At 53.1% G+C, this 18,736-nt stretch overlaps 1 protein-coding gene across 2 annotated transcripts; it reads right to left on the reverse strand.

Annotated features, from left to right (window-relative positions):
- Nucleotides 1-3,403: 3,403 nt before the first annotated feature.
- ST6GALNAC4 (ST6 N-acetylgalactosaminide alpha-2,6-sialyltransferase 4) lies at nt 3,404-17,064 on the reverse strand. Of its 2 annotated transcripts, XM_054007409.1 has the most exons (7): nt 16,925-17,064; nt 16,121-16,195; nt 15,261-15,323; nt 10,526-10,699; nt 9,284-9,696; nt 7,112-7,219; nt 3,404-6,216 (listed from the first exon to the last, which is right to left on the reverse strand). In XM_054007409.1, the coding sequence occupies exons 2-7, from the start codon at nt 16,148-16,150 to the stop codon at nt 6,027-6,029; spliced, it is 978 nt and encodes a 325-aa protein (XP_053863384.1). In that variant the 5' UTR covers nt 16,151-16,195; nt 16,925-17,064; the 3' UTR covers nt 3,404-6,026. The 2 variants fall into 2 exon arrangements, with proteins under 2 accessions (XP_053863384.1, XP_053863386.1); XM_054007411.1 differs by lacking the exons at nt 15,261-15,323; nt 16,121-16,195; nt 16,925-17,064 and having other exon boundaries at nt 9,284-9,747; nt 10,526-10,611.
- Between the last annotated feature and the right edge of the window lie 1,672 nt (nt 17,065-18,736).

Below are 18,736 nucleotides of genomic sequence, written 5' to 3' on the forward strand. Positions count from 1 at the left end.
GCTCCTTAACCCTAGCTGCCATGTCACGTTTGTATGTTCGCCTTGGTTACCGCCTGCGCGAGCACAGTTGCCATGGCAGCCCTGCACACCAGTCCATGCTCAGAGGGGTGGCACACTGGAGAGATGAAGATGTCCAAATGGGAAAGCCCTGCCCTGTGTGTAGTAATTCAACTGCTCCCCTCTCTCCCCCCTTGGACCGGCTACCCTGCCCCCTCCTGTACACTGTGTGGAGTTGGGGGGCATGAGGCAGAGATGAAAGCTGCCAATGGCTGCTGGCTGGCCACAGCCTAACCCCCAGTGACACAAGGGCCATGCGCACCAACTGGCACTTCACTCTCTCTGGAACACAAGCAACCCTGTGGCTGGAGTGCTGGGACATCCCGCCGCGTAGCACTAATCTCCTCCAGCCGGACACAGATTCTCAGTAAGAGCTGGACGCACACAGGCCGCTCAGATCAGAACGTGTCCATTTCCACTATCAACTGCCTGGGCTGCTGCTGCTAGTGCTGGGCTCCAACCCCTCCACCACTGAGCCAGCCACATGGGGCTGATGTCTCAAATGAAACAAAACTTTGCACTTGCTGGTTGGCATCAGATAAATTCAGCCAAAGCCAACCACTAAGTAAAACTCTATTTACTGAGCAATGCCATCACGTGGCTGCTAGGAAATACAAGGCAGGAAGGAGTCTATTGTGTTCACAGGGGGAGAAGGGAGCTATTTTTAAATGGGGAGTGTTCCCAGAGCAAGAGGCTTGTAGCTTCCACAAGGATCCATTTGACTGTAGCAGCTTCCTCACTGACAGCGTGGAATCTGGGTCCTTTAACCCCTTGGGTTGGCTTGCACAGGCATTCCTCTGCCTCCAAGAATAAACAGCAGCTCTGTGCTAGGGAGCTGTGTAGTCCCCACTGTTACACCCCTACTGGTGACGCTACTGTGTAAAGGCCATTTAGTTAACTAAGGGAGTGTTGCCAAGTGGTTAGAGTAGGGAACTGGGCATTGGTACCTTCTGTCTCTTGCTCTGACATAATTTGCTGGGTGAGCTCAGTCAAGTTGTTTGCATAAAATGAGGCACATAGAAATTTAGGGCTTGATCCTGGTGCCTATATGGGAGCTGAGCTCATTTGAGCTAGAGATTGTTCTTAGTTGTAGTGATTCTTTGTGTCTAAAGGCCCCAGCTGAAAGCAGGGCTCTATTGTGCTAGACCATACACTGTGTGAGGCTGGCCCTCTCCCAAAGGCCTTACCAGCCTACTAGACAAGATGGACACAGGAGATGACGTGACTTGCCCAAGGTCATGCAGCTGGTTGGGTGGCAGAGCTGGGACTAGAATCAAGGTCTCCTGAGTCAGGGTCCACTGAAGTACACTGAAGGGTTAAAATCCATGTGCATGTTATATAACAACCTGGTATATATGGATTGTGCCAGCTCTTTTTCAGACCCGAAGTCCAGAGTTTGGTCTGGAGACCAGAGGCCTAGCTAATAGTGATCAGCTACGAGAACGCTGGGGTAAACAAACTAACATTGCCTTTGCTAAGATCTGCTTGCTCAGTAGAAATGCCAGATGTTGAAGCAATAACTGAATAATTATGTTTCATCCAATGTTTCAAATTGAACAAAGGATCCCTGTTCCTGTTGTGTTTCTCCTGAAGGGAAAACAGTCTTCCCACAGATCCAACCTTGAGTTTATGAAATATTGGCACATGTCACTATAATGATATGGCATCCTTCCACCTCCCTTCCAAGGGACCAATGCCCTGCCTTAAGACATAAAGGAGACAATCTCTATTTTCATATGCTTTCACTGTTTCTTTGCTTTATCCCCTAGACATGTACCTGTCGGACAATCAAAGGAGTTACTCCATTCCTATGGACCCCAAATCAGAATTCAACATATATATTTTATACTAATAACATTTTATCAAAGTATTAATCAAATGTTAATTTGCTAACTTGAGACCATGGGCGGAGACATTGTGTAACCTTTTAACCATTGGCTATTGTGCTATCTTGTCTTGCTGCAAAACCTATCCCGGGGTGTGGAACTGCCTACCCCGTCACTTTCCCCCGCCCATGGAAAATCTATATATTTCATTGTAATCAATTGATTGACAGTGTCTCTGAGCCTAATAAGCCAGGTGACACTCCGCCAGCGCTGTGTGTAATAAACCCCTATGCTTTGACCTCTACACGGTGTGGATTTATGTCCTTCATACACAGCCTCCCAATAGCACCAGTGCTGCCTCTCCCCCACCCTTTTCTTATGTATTTAGACTGTAAGTTCTTTGGGGCAGGGGCTGTCTCTCGCTCTGTGTATGTGCCCTGCCCGGTACAATGAGGCCCTGAGCTCAGCTGCAACTTCTTGGGGCTACTGGAATATAAACAACAGTCGTTTCTTTCAGTTTTTCTCATCTTCATTCCTGGGGGGTGGTTCATTGATTTCAGCAGGGCTACTCAGAAAATACACAGCTGGTCAGCTAGTAAACGTGGCAGAATCAGGCCCTCTGTGAGCTAATTAAGGGCCTAATCCTGCTCTCAAAGAAGTCAGTTGACTATGAGTGTGAGAGGACCTGGGATTTTTAAGCAGTTCATTGTTCTCCAGCCCAGGACAGATGGGAAATTCTTTCCCCCCACGTGAGGAAGTCTGCACACAAAGTGCTGAGTAATGCTGCATCAGCAACCAATGCTTGGCATCTATACAAGAAGATTTTGTATAATTAGCATTTCTCCAGGCAGCCAGCTCTTCCTGTAAAAGTTCAACAGCCAGAGAAGAGGGGCAGGAAAAAGTGTGATGGGACAGGGGGCTCTGACTCCCTCAGTGATGTCTGTTTATATTTAAACCAAAGTCCAGGAGAGCGAGAGGGTAGCTTGACATATTGTGACATATGGTCAGCCTGTGATTTGGTGTTTCCAGCCCGAGTAGCCCCTAGAGCTAAGGTGACTTGGCAACGTCAGTAGGGGACAAACTAAAGGGACTGAAGAGGGGGCATTCTACTTGCATATGTACTGACCCCCTGGATGAGTCAGTAGGGACTGAGTGATCTCAAAGCATGACTTCCGCTGTTTGAATTAAAGGACCCATTAACCCTGCAGCAGTAGCAGACTCAAATCTCTTATGTGACATAGCCACTAGGGGCTAAAACCCATGCTAGGTTAGGTGGATTACACAGGTTGCTTGCTAGGGGATTATGGGAAATGCATATAACCGTTGACGGCAGAGGAGAAATAGAGAGAGCAGCATGTGCAAAGCTCTTACCCCATGCCCATGCCTTGACTCCCAGAGAACAGAATTTACAGCAATTAAGAATGGTCTGGCAGGATGGCTCTGGGAGCTTTGTCTGAGCAACGACTCCAGGATTGAGTCCAGCTGGATAAATTCACCTAGTTTGCACAAACAATGAATGATCACAGAATTAAAAATACTTTTATTAAGTAGGTTTGCTTTGGTATCAATCCAAGGGCACTTGGTAACAAAGGCAGCACACGAACACAAAGGATACATGCCAGAACACTGGAAGGAAATGTTTCTTCCTAACATGATGGAGCTGCTGACAGAAGTTGTGTCTTCCAGCCTGAACCCCAAAGCAACCATACTCTGCTCCAGTTCAAGAAACAGCTTATGTTGAGAGTCTTTTTCAAACCAATTCATCTAATCAGATGTGGTTTTAAACAGCTACAGCACTGCACAAAGATGGGCTTTCCACGCGGGCTGCCACCAACTGCGGTGTGGCCCAAGTGACATGAGCACTGCAGGCCGTCTCCAAAACTTCCTTCATAGCTGTCGCGGTTTAAACCCCCTAACAAGGATTTTAAATAGATGCAATTATAATTACAGATGTGAAGACACTATTTCAAGACAATGTAAAACTAGACTCCCCCACCATTTAAATTAGATGCAGCATCTTTCTTCGCTTCCTGTCCTAGAGCAGTGGTTTTCAACCGTTTTTGATTTGCAGACCCCTACAAAATTTTGACTGGAGGTGCAGACCCCTTTGGAAATCTTAGACACAGTCTGCAGCCCCCCAGAGATCCACGTACCACAGGTTGAGAACCTCTCTTCTATGGTAATGACCACCTTTCGCAGACCCCTTAGACATAGTCTTTGGAACCCCAGGGGTCTGCGGACCCCAGGTTGAAAACCACTGTCCTAGGGTGGTGTTGTGTGCTGTTGAAAAGACAGTGTTCCACTCCAGAAGTAGCTGCATTTTGAGGAGGAGATGAGGTGGCTCCTGTAGCTATTCAGACTTTGCAAAAGCACTTTGGGATCCTTCATGGTTAAAAGTGCTATAGAAATGTAAGGTGTATCAGTCAGGATGTTGAACCAGAACGGACCCCATTTTTCTGGCAAAAAGCGGTCACCTTTACTGACGTCAGGGCAGCATTTAGAACACGTCACGGCATGTTGGGAATGCAGGGCCTGTCCTGCAGGGCACAGGCACACTACTTTGAGAGGTGTGATGCGTGGGAGCGGAGCCCACAGTCGCGTGGCCCAGGTAGGGCACTAGGTCAAAATTCCCCACCCTGGGACAGACAGAACGAGAAGATATTTGGACAGAAGCGATGGACTGCTGGCCCAGCAGGCAGTGTCCCTTTCCTTGCCGAATGGCAAAACCTCAGCACAAACACTGCTGCCAGGATGGATCACTTGATGATTACCTGTACTCTTCATTCCCTCTAAGGCACCTGGCATTGGCCACTGCTGGAAGACAGGATACTGGGCTAGATGGCCCTTTGGTCTGATCCAGTGTGGCCATTCTTATGTCTACGCCTCACTGAATGGCAGGCCAGCTGGCGACAGGGGATCTCTTTTCCCTGCACTGCACAGCCAGCGCAGCATGCCCACAGGAGGACAGGTGTCTCGTCCCCATTCAGCCAAGTCACAGCAAGAGACGTTTTTGAAACATTCCACTCCTCTCGCTCTTTAAGCTGACCGAAGACCCAGGGCCCCCAGATCTCCTGCCACTTCGCTCTGTGTGGGAGCAATCCACCAGCCTGAGGTCTGTGCACGGCTTCACAACCAACAGGAGGAAGTACTATTGGGATAACTGTAATGCCTACAGGCTTCAGCTGAGATCAGGGCCCCATTTTGCTCTTAAGAGCCAGTCTGTGCCCCAAGGAGCTTACAATCGAAATGGACAAGACAGGAGAGGAACAAGGTACAAGCAGAAGACTGGGAACTGAGACAGCAGCCCACTGGAGTAAATGAGAGTCTTTCCATTGATGTCAACGGGCTTTGGATCGGGTCCTAGGTAACTTGCCCAAGGTCACACAGAGAATCTGTGGCAGAGCTTGGATTTGAGTCCAAGTCCCCTGAGTCCCAGTCCAGTGCCTTGACTACAAGACCATTCGTCTTCCCCCTAGTCACCCACCTAAACCTCCTCTTGAGGATATAAGTGGAAGAGAATGAGGAGTTTCACCCAAGAGGCACTGGCTTAAACCTCAGAGCGACTCCACTTTTCTAAGATCTGCAGCCTGCTGTAACGTAAGTATGGAAATGTTTAATACTGGATTAAATATTCATCCTGGTTCAAAGATTAAAAACTTTTCAAAGACAGTCCTAGGGTCAGAGCTCAGAATGATTGGGGGGGGGGGGGAAGGGGAGGTTCAGAGATGTCAGGGATTGCTTGCAGCAATGGAGGGGCTGAGACCTTGAGTGCTCTGAACAATGCCCCAGGTTCTCTCTGCCTCCTTCCAGCTGAGTGCCTGGGAAGGATTGTGCAACACCTAAGAGCAGACCCGCAGAGACACTCTGACCTGCAGATCAATGCTCCAGCACAAGTGGCAGGGACCCTGCAGAGGGTGGGCATGTGTCACATCTGAGATGTGCCTTTACTGCTCCATTCAACACCTCCCAGGGTGCTCTGCCTCTCGTCAAGTCCGTGTTTGTGCAGCTTCTCTTCATGCACTGACCCCCCGTGTGCAATTTCTATAGACAGCCCCCCATGCCACACTGCAGGACTCGGCTGCAGCCTATCGTACCACGGAGTGAAACGTTTCCCCCTGGGAGCTGCACGTGGGCCGGACGCCCCTACCCACCCACCCACGAGGTGTGATTGAAGACAATGTTCCTTGTCTTTGCCCAGTGGGAGAAGACGGTTTTTTCAGTGATGAAGCGGTGGCCACCCCGGGGGGCTCTCTCATGGGCGAGGTACATCCTGCACTCGTCCAGCTTGCCCTTTTCGAAGTAGTGGTAAGGCACTCTGGGATGGTTCTTCTCCCTGCCAACCAGAGCAGACAAGAGGTAGCGCCGTGGGGCACTGGCCCAGATGGCAGACTCCTGCTTCCAGAGCAGGGATGGAGCCAACACAAGAAAGAGGCACCAGTCTACTAATCCCGGAGATGTCCATTCAGTGTCAGGGATCGCTGGGCCACATGGCTGAGGGCACAAAGCATGAGTCCCAGTCATGGGGATTGTCAACTCCCCTGCTAGGAGCTGGGTGTGTAACACCCACCTCCCAAACCTCCACATTAGGCTGGAACACAAACAAATCTACCAAAGGGACCAATCCTGCCCCACGAGGTGGGGATGGGGGAGCTGAATGAATGAAGAACTTCCTCTGAGTTACAGACAGACCCGCCCCTGCTGAAATCCTCATCCTCCCCTTCATTGCCCTGGGCCTCGATTCCCACCACATGCTCCCGCCATCATCTTACTGCATCCCAGCTCTCCAGATTCCAGCAGGTGTGGGCATCACAGAGAGAGCAGAGCCATGTCACCTCTGCAGCTAGGGCCCCCAGCTCCCTGTTCCAAACTGCCTCCTTGCTTATAAAAACTCCTCGGGAACTCACCCCCAGCCAGACCCCCATTCTCTCTGTTCCGTCCCCTTCCTTCTTGGATCTCACCACTGTTGGTGTGAGGACCTTCTCCTCTGCAACTCCTTCTGCTTGGAGCAGCCTCCCTGTATCTGTCCACTTCATATATTTTCTGCATTGTCCACGCCTCCTAGTACACCCCTCCCTGTGCTGTTTGTTACCGAACAGAGATTGTATGGAAGATGTATTGTATTGCTTGTGGGATGGTTGTGCTGAGTTAACTGACGAACAGACGTGCTTTGTGGCAAAAGCCACAAGAAGTCTCCCGCCCTCAGCCCCTCCCTCTCCTCACGGACGTACCTGCAGTAGCTATCGCTGACCATGCCGAAGACAAAGATCTGTTCGCACAGCTCCATTGCCAGGATCATGGTGAACCAGCCAGTGCTCAGGAAGGAGCCAGACTTCATCCTACAAATCACACAGCAACAGAGTTGGAGGGGCCAAGCTGCCGTAACCAGCACGGCAGAGAGAGAAACGGACACGGGCTGTGGGAGGGAAACCTGCACTCATCTCCTAGACCAGGGGTCGGCAACCTTTTGGAAGTGGTGTGCCGAGTCTTCATTTATTCACTCTGATTTAAGGTTTTGCGTGCCAGTCATACATTTTAACGTTTTTAGAAGGTGTCTTTCTATAAGTCTATAATATATAACTAAACTATTGTTGTATGTAAAGTACACAAGGTTTTTAAAATGTTTAAGAAGCTTCATTTAAAATTCAATTGAAATGCAGATCTTATCAGTTTAGGGCAGTGATTCTTAACCTGGGGTGCACGCACTCCCTGGGGGTGTGAGATGCCCTTTCTGGGGGTGCGAGACGGGGGAGATTTTTTTAGAAGGTAAATCATCGAAAACACAAATTAAGCACAGGCACATAAGTACAACTACTTTGTTTCATCAAACCTATGTATTTATTTACATTATACATTTTTAACGATTACCGTAATATACAAAGTTTTTAAGTTTTCAAGTTTTTAAGCTAATTGTAGTGCAATTTTTTATAAGGGCTGCAGAGCGCTGGGACCAAGCCAAGAGCAGAGCCCTGGGCTGGCTGCCGATACCCCAGGCCGGCAGGAGGGCTGAGCAGGGCCGGAGGCCCAGACCCTGGCTGGCAGGGGGCCGGGCGGCTGGAACCCCAGACCAACAGTGAGGTGAGTGGGTCTGGCGGCTGGTATCCCAGGCTGGCAGCAGGCTGAGTGGGGCTGATGGCCGGGACCCCAACTGGCAAGGGGCTGGCGGCCGGAACCCCGGCTGGCAGCAGCGTGCCAATAAAAATCGGCTCGCGTGCTGCCTTTGGCTCGCGTGCCGCAGGTTGCCAACCCCTGTCCTAGGTCAAGAGTGGACAATAAGGCACATCCTGCCCTGACTGAGGGGGGCAGACTAGGGCACCTACTGGGTGTGATTAGGGCCTTTGGAGCAGTCTCTGGATGAGGATGGGAAGAGCAAACAGAAGAGCAGGACAAGAAAAATGGGGCGGGGAGGAAGATGGGCTCTTTGTCTACCGGGGATGGGGAGGAAATGCCAGCAATACCGGATGCACGCGTGTTTGGAAGCGCTCTCTTTCCGCCCCCTCCCACTCCAGTCTCCTGGCATGTCGTGCCCCTTGAAGCGAGTGTGGGGCTGGTGAACAAAACTGCACTGGCAGCTCTGGAGGACTGATGCTCCCTGTTTATCCACAGTGGGTACGGGACAGGCTGCTCCTCCAATGGGCCTCATCCCTGGCACAATGGAACCCCCTCAGCAAGTGCAAGGGGAGCTCAGTCAGTTCTTGGCCTGTCTGCTGACCAGGGGGACTATCAATGCCAAAGGTGATGGAGATGTGTGCGCTGTGGACACCCGGCCAACAGGAACCAAATGGAACCCTCCACTCATCTACCAAGCAGAGGACAAATGACTGCTGGTCACTGCTGACCTGCACAGGGTTTCAACTGAAAAGCTGACTGCCCATAAATGCACGATGTAACTGACGTGTTACATATTGTTATACAGCAATGAATTCTTACACAACTCTTCCTGGGATGAAGGTGACTCCATAACTTTCTAACATCCACAAATAGCCCATTGCAGTTTACACGGTGACTGCTTGCGAAATCCATTCGTGTTCAGCGCCCTGACCCTCCTACGGTACCGTGCAGGTCCATTCACCACTGAGGGACAAGCAGCATTTGTGGGAGGGGAGTAAACTGTCCCACTCATGTCAATGGGTTGGAAACTCTGAAACCCAACATTTACAATTGAAGAGTGGAGAACTGCCTAAGTGACTTAGAAGCACAAATCCCGTTGGGACTTGTGCTCCAAAGTCCTATAGGTGCTTTCGAAAATTCCACCCTAAAATGGCAACACTGTTAACTATTTCACTGCTGATTGGTTTACCAGAAGCATCCAGCTACCAGTAGTCCCTGGGGTGGAAAGCTCTACACCCAGGAGGTGGCTGTGGCGTGGAGGCCCTGAGGGAGGGAGCGAGGAGCCTACTCACCTGTTCTTCCCTGTCTCGACCTGGAAGACCTCATCACAATAAGCCATCATCCTCTCGGTTAGCGTGTAGATCTGCAGGCTGGGATACATCTCCTTCATTTCCTGGAGAGTCCTGTAGGTCAACCCCCCCTTCTCCCGGCTCATCTTTCTCATGGGCCCCCAAACGATGTAGATGGTCTCCCGGGACTGCTTGAAGAAGTACGACTGGTTCCTCAGGAGCAAAGGGATGCTGGTGTGCGAGACGACCCTGATGGTGCTCTTCGTCCCCACGTCCTCTTCGTAGCCATTGGTGGGGGCCTGGTTCATGCGCAGGACGCACTCCATTTGGTCGATCTCCTTCCCCAGCCGCGAGCCCAGCATCTGACCCGAGCTCGATACCAGGGCGCACTGGCGGCACTGAGCTCTGACCAACGGCTGCAGCAAGACGCACCGTTAGCAATGGAGAGGGACAGGAGAGGCCCAGGGCTTGCAAGGGGAGGGAATCGCAGTATGTTTTCATTCCAGGCAGCAGGGCCATATCACCCTTTCATCACCTGCACTGGCTTCCTGTCTGTCTCTAAATCCAATTCAGAACTGCCCTCCCTCAAGGGCCCCCTTCCACCACTCCCTCCACGGTGCTGCTCTTAGCCACCCTCCCTGCAACTCCCTATTGCTCGCACAGGGTGGCGAGGCTCTCAAGCCGAATCTACACCGGGGTTAAAGCCATGTTACCAGAATGAGCTTTAAAAAATGTGTCTAGAACTGGTTTCTCCTGACTCCCTTTAACTATGCCCTGGTGCCTCCCTGGAGTCTGAAAGCAGCACGCTCTAACTTGGCCCCCACCAAAGGGTAGTGTTTTCGATTACTCCAGATATCGGAGGTGCTTTGCTTTGAGCCTGTTCCGGGCCATGAACAGCAGAGATTGATGTGAGTGAGCCAAGGGGCTTTGTTACACCAGCACAGGGCCACAGTAGCCCCACGGCTAACGCTCTGCATTGCTGAGGCATCTTTCACAACTTAGGAGCCTCAAACACTGTGCAAACTTTAATCAATAAGCCTCAACTCTCGTGGGAAGTAGGTACATTATCATCTTCATTAGTGATGGAGAAACTGAGGCAATGCTGGGTGAAGTGACTCGCCCAAGGGCACACAGTGATACTGCAAATGGAAACCAGAAGTCCCAACTCCCAGTCTTGTGCTCTAACCACTACCTCACATTCTCCTGTCTTGGGAGAGCCCATTCGCAGCTGGAACTTTAACCCACCTTTCCATCAGGAACACGACTGTATCCCTCGAAGCTGAGGGCTCCAGACACCATCACCAAGGGACGTTTATGTTCCTCCAGCTGCTGATAGCTGAGCCAACGCAGCTGCGAGCAGAGCAGGATGTAGAGCACAGTACAAGCAGACAGAATCACCAGAGTTAAGAACAGATGGACCTGCAACGCATTGAGAAGGGAAGCTCAAGATTCACTGCTGAGAACTTCGCACATGGCAGCAATGGGGGTGACTGCATTCTAGTGACCAGAGATCTCTCACTGTGGTGGGGCTAGAATGCACTGAACGCTGCAGGCATCCTGGAAAACAAAACACGGGCGGTGGTTCTTCCTTCTTCCGTAGTGGGACGGGACTCCCCTCCTCTTTAGCAGGACGGGAAGGGCAGGGCATGGCTGTGGCGCTCGACAGCTGTTTGAGATTCCCAGGTTGAGAGACCATGATCTAGTGTAATTAAAGACCCTGGCTGTTCTAAATTAATTACTCTGAGGGGTCCACAGTGGGAACAAGGGCTAGGAGGGGAAGGAAACGGAGTCAGCTGTGATCGGATCAGGCAATCCGCAGGGGAAAGCAAGTGAGAAGGACCAAGATCGATGTTGGCAGGCCGGCTGGGGGTTCTTCAGCCTGGGTCTGTGAAAACATCTCCCCCCGCTGAAAACCCACCCGATGCCTTCCACCCAAAGAGCTTCCCCCATGTTTTCAACCTGACAGCACTCCCACCAGGTAACATCGCCCCTGCTTTCCAGCTAAGGGAAGGCTGAAGTGCAGGGAGATTAAGCGCCCTGCCTGAGGTCACACAGCAGGGTCATGGCAAAGAGCCCAGGAGCCCAGATTCCTAACCCCTGCTCCAGCCACCGGACACCTGCATACGAAATCCAGGAAGCATTGATGTCAGTGCAGCAGTACACATCCGGGTAGGGGACAGGGAAACAGGGGCTTACAGCTGTGACCATCCCCAGCACACACTGCACTCCCCTTTGCACGTCCCTGGGTAGAGCGACTACCTGCACCTCCATCCTGTAATTCTCTCCTCCTCTCAGAGCAGAGCTCACCCTGGTTAGTTTCATTACACAACGGTCCCCAAGGAGTCAAGCATCACTAGGCCTTTTGTAGTGCTGGATCACAAACCAGGAGCGGGGCTGCACTCTTTGATGGCCCGTGATTACCATTTAATATGAAACCTTCGGTCACGCATCACAATTGGGGAGCGCTTGGCAAACGAGTAGCTCAGATGTGCCCGATTGTTCTGTTTCAAAATGACTCACTTCCTGTCTAGTAACAACAGGCTGCCCGGCTGATAAATGGCGAGCCTTAAAGAGCTCTGAGGGCCACAGGCTGCTTTGTTCCTGTCTAGATTGTAACAGCTTCTGTCACAACTGTGGATTGCTTGAGCCTCAGGGAGGAGCAGATCAGGAACCACGGACAGCACAGCACCAGGTACAGAGGGGGAGCTACCTACGCCATCATGGCTTACTTGGCTATAGCTAAAGCGCAAGGCCAACCACCAGCATAACCTGGCCCCGTAGTGCCCATCTCAGCAGAGGCCAAGGAGCAAAAGGGCCCTGGGGACTGAAGTGTGCTATCCCCCTCTCCAGGTGCGAGAGTGATACTCACATTGCCACTGCTCAAGACACCAGCCCCTGGGCTGTCAGTCTGGGACCTCTTACAAACACTAACATGGGGGGGGGGGGCATAGCCCTAATGGGGAGGGTCATAAACAGGAAGAAAGAAACTTGTTCTGGGCTCTTTGCTTTAGCCACACACATGCTGACCCAGCACATCCCCACACGCGTGCTGAACACAAGGGTGGGGGCAAAGCTCGGGGGCTCTCTCAGCCCAAGGATGGAAGAGGAAGGAAGGAGATGCCAAACCAGCACTGTGCTGAGTATTGTAAATGTCCCAGTAGTGCCCATGATGTGCACGAAGCACTGGCCAGACACCACTCAGACAAACTCCCTGCTCCCCACAGCTCACAAGGCATGAGCCCTATAAATGGACAAAGCATGGTGGGAGGGGAGCTGCAGTCACACACAGCCCTAGCAATAACATCGGGGTGGAACAGACCGACTAGTTCCCCATGGCCCATCCCACCCTGGCCAGAGGGGAAGCGTTTCCCCAACACAGTTCAGGGTTTAGATGGACAAACCCAAGCACTGAGGGTTGGTTTTTTAAAGGTACTTCTTTGCCACCCCTAAATGGGTTAACGCCTCTCTCTCCATGTGAGCTGGCCACAGCCGTGATCAGCTGAGGGTACATCTACACCGAACAAAAAACAATCACAGCCGTAGTGGGTCTCAGAGCCCAGGGCAGCTGATTCAGGCTTGCGCTATGGGGCTGAAAACAGCAGCGCAGACTTTCTACTCGGGCTCTGAGAGCCACCCCCAGACCAGGTTTCAGAGCCCGAGCTCCAGCCTGAGCGGGAACGTCTCCACTGCCATTTTGAGCCCCATAATGCAAGCCCAGGTCAGTTGTCCCAGGCGCTGAGACTTGCTGGGTCTTTGTTTTTGCAGTGCAGACATACCCTGGGAAGCCTGAACTAATAGAGCCCCAAGTTAAATGGCAAAGTATTTTCAATGAAGGGTCACACCCTAGCCTAGGCCTCAGCCTCCCGCACACAGTGTTCCCTGCGGGGTGGAATGAATAGGAGTGTAAGGATCGAGGGGGGATTTACTTATGGTGGCGTGGGAAGATTTTCATCCAAATAGCTCTTTTGCATGTGGTCTTATTTAAAAAAACATCTCTCGGTCTACAGCACCAGGAAGCCTGGTTAGACAACTCTGTTATTACTAGTAGTGCACAAGGGCCCAGTCAAGGATCAGAGGCCTGCTGTGCCAGGCGCTGTACAAACACTTATTCAACAGCCAGTCCCTGCCCCACACAGCTTACCGTCTAGGAAAGCAGAGACGACAAGGAGTGAATTAAACAAGCACCCAGGGGACACGGCAGGGCGAGAGGTAACAGCAATACAAGTGTGTCTTAGCACACTGAGCAGCAGGCAGAGCTCAAGTAATGCCTCTGGCCTTGCAGGCCCCACAGTAGAGCTGAGTTTTCAGGAGGGCTTTGAGAAGGAGGTAACCAGACAGATTTCGCCAGGGAGTCGGCCATAGAGTATAAAGCCAGAAGTGACCACCAGAACATCTAGCCTGACCTCCAGTATATCACAGGCCACCACCACCACCCAGCTTCGATGAGGCCCCAAAGCGAGTAAAGCTTTTAAAATATATATTTACCCACATAAACCACCGTGACAAAGAAGATGGACCAGCCTCGTCTGCAAATCATCATCTTTGAATTTTGTCTAACGCTTAAACCTGTCTCTACCTAATAGAGTGATCAGTGCCAGGCAGGAGACCCAGGTTTGGAAGTGACCAGGCACCTCTGGGATGAAGTGACTGCAGTAATTTAATGGCCTGTCACCCTGCAGGAGAGCAAATAGTCCTGCACGTAGGTCCCAGAGATCTGGGATGGGCTGCTGTCCTGCAGGAGATGATCCTCCCCTCCTGGTCCCCCGGAGACTGAAGGAGGATGGGGATTCTAACCCCATTCTATAGAGACGTTTATTTCAGGAGCTATTAACAGATGTGTGTTTCCCCTCTCAGCCTCAGCAAGTGAGAGCTTTGCTGCTGCTAATCTATGTGTCAGCTCCGGAACACACCAGCTTGTCTGCTTTGCTAGCAAACTCTTCAGGACTCTGCCAGTCCACACCTTCCCTAGCAGGTAGCAATCAGTGTACCCCAATTCCTGAGCCCTGCCGCTGTGAAGGGTCCCAACTAAAAAACCAGTCAGCCACGCTGGAAGACTCTGGTGAGAAAAACTGCTCTGAACAAGAGACGCTAGTTTGTCAAGTTGAATTTTAGATTTAGAAGCGTAATTTTGCTGTTGTTAGTTTGTAACCCTTTCTGTCCTGCCTTATACTTGGTATCACTTGAACCTATCTCCTTTTATTAATAAACTCACTTTGCTTTTATTATAAACCAGCTCAGTGCTTTGATTGAAACAGAGTGTTAACCCCAGGTACGGTAAGAAGCTGGTGTGTACTATCTCACTGAAGGAGCAGCAAACTCGATAAGGTTTTGTGGGTGCTACAGTCAGAGGGGCTAAGCACTGCAGATAGACATCTCTGAGGAACTCGAGAACTGGGATTCACTGGTTACTACCCACTACGGAAGGTTTGGACTGGCAGAGTCCTGGAAATTCTGCTGGCAAGGCAGATAAGCTGGCATGTCGGGGAGCTGTCACACAGCTTAGCAGCAGCAAAGTTCTCACTTGCTGAGGCTGAGAGGGTAACACAATGGCTCACAGCTCTAGATTGTCACTGATGTATTCTACAGTCTCTCTTTGTGGGAGAACGGAAAGGTGTCTGCTTAATAATGCACCCTTAAGCCACATGGCGCCCCATATATTCTCCTGTTCTCTGCAGTTAGAGGATATTTATCAGGACACTAACTGGGGCACAAAGACTCCAGAACCAGCCTACTGGTGTACATTTCCATATGGCGACCACATACATTTCCACCAATTGTCCTTGAGGATTCTCGATCAATTGGAATATAGATACCATCCTCACGTCCATTAAGGACATGATGCCCAATGCTCTTTAGCATTTCCTGTCCCTCTGCAACCTTTTCCTTGGCTCTGTAATTCCAGCCCATTTTGCTACCGTCACTACGGTCCTAAATCCAGGGGTTTGAGAGCATCACTGCATCTTGGGATCTGGTTACTTACAAGTGTCTTCAGCTTCAGCGTCTTATCTGCCCCAGGTTTGTCTTGGGATTCAGGAACTGCGCCCTGCAAAACACAGACAGGTTAGCCTGTTGGCAACAAAATAAACATTTAGCAAAGTCATTGACATTAAACTAGATAAACTTCTGAGCAGAGTCAGTCCAAAAGGGGCACGTTAAGGAGTATGTACTTGAGACCACATAAAGTACCCCGGAGATTTGGTCTGGAGAACTATCACCTTGAGCACCCCATTCATTTTAAGGTCTTGTTAAAAACCACTCTCCTTCCTTGTGAAACCCTGTGTCAACTTGTTCCAGCCAACTACATCTTCCTTGTGACTCTCTGATCTCCCACCCCTGCCACTCATCTAGCTCAGGCCTCCACAGACTCTCCTTGCCGTTGGCATGAAGCCTTATCTTCTGCAGCACCTGCCGTCCGGTTCATTTCTCTCACTTCAGATCTCACCAGGCTAACAAATAACAATACACTGCACTTGTACAGGACCTGCTCATCGGAGGATTCCCTCACTCCTCAATGTGTTTTATACACTCTGTGGGCATTTCACACTCAGTAATGTCTTTAACAATCACTAAGCCTCACAACACCCTTGTGAGAAAATACAGGGACCACTCTGTCCACCACTGAAATGCAGCCACTTCTGGGGTGGAACACAGCTGTTTAATAGAGCACAATATTGCTACACTAGAGCTTAGGATAGGACTATTTATCAAACACGCACAGCCTCCTACGGACCGTTGTGCCAGCCAGTTGTCTGGGCCACGTTCACAGTTCTTTCCCTCACTCACCGTGTGGCTTTAGATCAGCCTTGTGCTTCAGTTTCTCTGAGAATTACAGTGACTCACCTGCCTCGCGGGGGAGGAATGAGGCTTCATTCGTCAGTGCCTGTCGGGTACTTTGAGATCCTCAGCTGGAAGGGGCTGGGGGAGAATGCAAGGCTGTCATTTCGTTTGGCCAAGAGATGGATCAAAGAGATCAAAGCTTTCAGCAGAGCTTCCGTTCTGCTGCCAGGGCCCCCTCGCCCTGAGCCAATATGCTGTGGCTCCCTCCTGAGCAGTGCCAGGCTGCAGGACACCAAATCCAGACAGACCCAACAGCAGCATCCAAGAGAATGGACCCAGGGATGGTGAGGAGGCCAGAGATGACGCCCCAGTGTGAGGGGGACCCCGCAAGGGCCACACCAAAAGGGCCTGATGTGCCCCATGATTGTCCAACACTTCTGCAGGGGTCTCTCTCCCAGATGCCCACTGAGCTGGGGTGTCTCTGTCACCCCCTCCAGCCCCAGGGGCCCCACCCTCACAAAGACAGAAGAGCTGTGCCACCCACTCCCCACCCACATTGCCACCCACTCCCTGCCCACACCCCAGTGGGGTGCCCCGGCTTTACCCCCCCGATCCCTAGGGCAGCAGTGCTGTGCCAGCCCCACACCCCCCAGAGTGCCACCCACTCCCTGCCCACACCCCAGTGGGGTGCCCCGGCCTTACCCGCCCCCCGATCCCTAGGGCAGCAGCGCGGGGCCAGCCCCGCTCCCCAGGGGCAGGAGGGCCGCCCCCAGCCGCCCCCTCCCTGTCAGTGGGATCCCGGCCCCGCCCGCTCAGGCCCCGGCACCTCGGGGGGAGCATCCCGCACAGCCGGCTCCGCGGCGGCACCTGTGGGGCTGGGAGCCCGGTGGGGGCTCCAGGGCGGTTCCGGCGGGGCCCGGTCAGCCGCTCCCCGGCTCCCATCGCTCCCGTCCGCGCCCAGGATCCCGGGCAGGGCCGCAGCGCCGGCCCCGCAGCAGCAGCACCGCCCCAGGGCACGACATCGGCCTCACGCCCCGCCCCCTGCTCCGATACCGCCCCCCGTCCCCGACACCAGCCCCCCGATACCGCCCCCCGTCCCCCGATACCGCCCCCGTCCCCGACACCAGCCCCCCGATACCGCCCCCGCCCCCGCCACCAGCCCCCCGATACCGCCCCCGACACCAGCCCCCGATACCGCCCCCCGATACCGTCCCCGTCCCCGACACCAGCCCCCCGATACCGTCCCCGTCCCCGACACCAGCCCCCCGATACCGTCCCCGTCCCCCGATACCGTCCCCGTCCCCGACACCAGCCCCCCGACACCAGCCCCCCGATACCCTCCACCGCCCCCGATACCGTCCCTGTCCCCGACACCAGCCCCCCGACACCAGCCCCCCGATACCCTCCACCGCCCCCCGATACCGTCCCCGTCCCCGACACCAGCCCCCCGATACCGGCCCCCGTCCCCCGATACCGCCCCCGCCCCCGACACCAGCCCCCCGATACCGCCCCCTGCCCCCGATACCTCCGCTACCGACACCTTCCACCGCCCCCCGATACCGCCCCCGCCCCCAGCTCCCCGATACCGGCCCCCGTCCCCGACACCATCCTCCGATACCGCCCCCCATCCCCCGATACCGTCCCCGTCCCCGACACCAGCCCCCTGATACCGCCCCCCGTCCCCCGATACCGCCCCCGCCCCCGCCACCAGCCCCCGATACCGCCCCCCGTCACCGTCCCCGTCCCCGACACCAGCCCCCAGATACCTCCGGCACCGACACCCTCCACCGCCCCCGACACCAGCCCCCCGAAACCTCCGGCACCGACACCCTCTGATACCTTTCCCGCTACCAACTCCTCAGATACTCCCTCCTCCGCGACACCAAACCCCCATATTTCCTCCCCCCACTCCCGCCTCCCATATCTCTCCCCCATCTCAACCCCTCATGATACCATCCCCTATACCAACCCCCTCATCTGATACCATCCCCCAGTACCAACCCAATACCCTCCTCCGAAACCCCGATACCACCCCCATACCAACCCCCTCATCTGATACCATCCCTGATACCAAACCCCTTCCAAAACCTCTCCCCCGATACCACCCCCCATACCAACCCCCTCATCTGATACCAACCCCCCAATACCCTCCTCGATACCTTCCCCCGATACCATACTATGTCTGACCCCCTCATCTGATACCATCCCCCCAGTACCAACCCCCCATCTGATACCATCTCCGATACCAACCCCCCAATACCCTCTTCTGAAACCTGTCTGCTGATACCAACTCCCCAATACCCTCCTCCGAAACCTCTCCCCCGATACCACCCCCCTCATCTGATACCATCCCAATACCCTTCTCTGATACCTCTCCCCCAATACCAATGCCCTCATCTGATACCATCCCCCCAATATCAACCCCCAATACCATCCCTCTCCTCCAATACCTCCTCCCTGATATCACTCCCTCAATACTATCCCCGATACCAACCCCCAATACCAACCTGCTCCTCCGATACCTCCCCCCACACCAACCTCCCGATACCAGCCCCCAATACTATCCTTCCGATACCAACCCCAGACACTGATCCCCGAACATCAACCCCCTCCTCCCATCCATTACCAACCCCCTGATACTGTCTCCCCGATACAAACCCCCAGTATAGTCCACCTGAT

Source organism: Malaclemys terrapin, chromosome 17, assembly GCF_027887155.1.
Source record: "Malaclemys terrapin pileata isolate rMalTer1 chromosome 17, rMalTer1.hap1, whole genome shotgun sequence".
Taxonomy (NCBI): domain Eukaryota; kingdom Metazoa; phylum Chordata; order Testudines; family Emydidae; genus Malaclemys; species Malaclemys terrapin.

What these genes read in the sequence shown, in the direction of transcription:
- ST6GALNAC4 (XM_054007409.1), bottom strand. Translation starts at nt 16,150, where the DNA reads ATGAAGCCTCATTCCTCCCCCGCGAGGCAG. An exon ending in ATTCCTCCCCCGCGAGGCAG is followed by an intron (nt 15,324 to 16,120) that starts GTGAGTCACTGT and finishes TGTGTTTTGCAG; the next exon opens with GGCGCAGTTCCTGAATCCCA. An exon ending in GTCAGCGATAGCTACTGCAG is followed by an intron (nt 6,217 to 7,111) that starts GTACGTCCGTGA and finishes TCTGGTTGGCAG; the next exon opens with GGAGAAGAACCATCCCAGAG.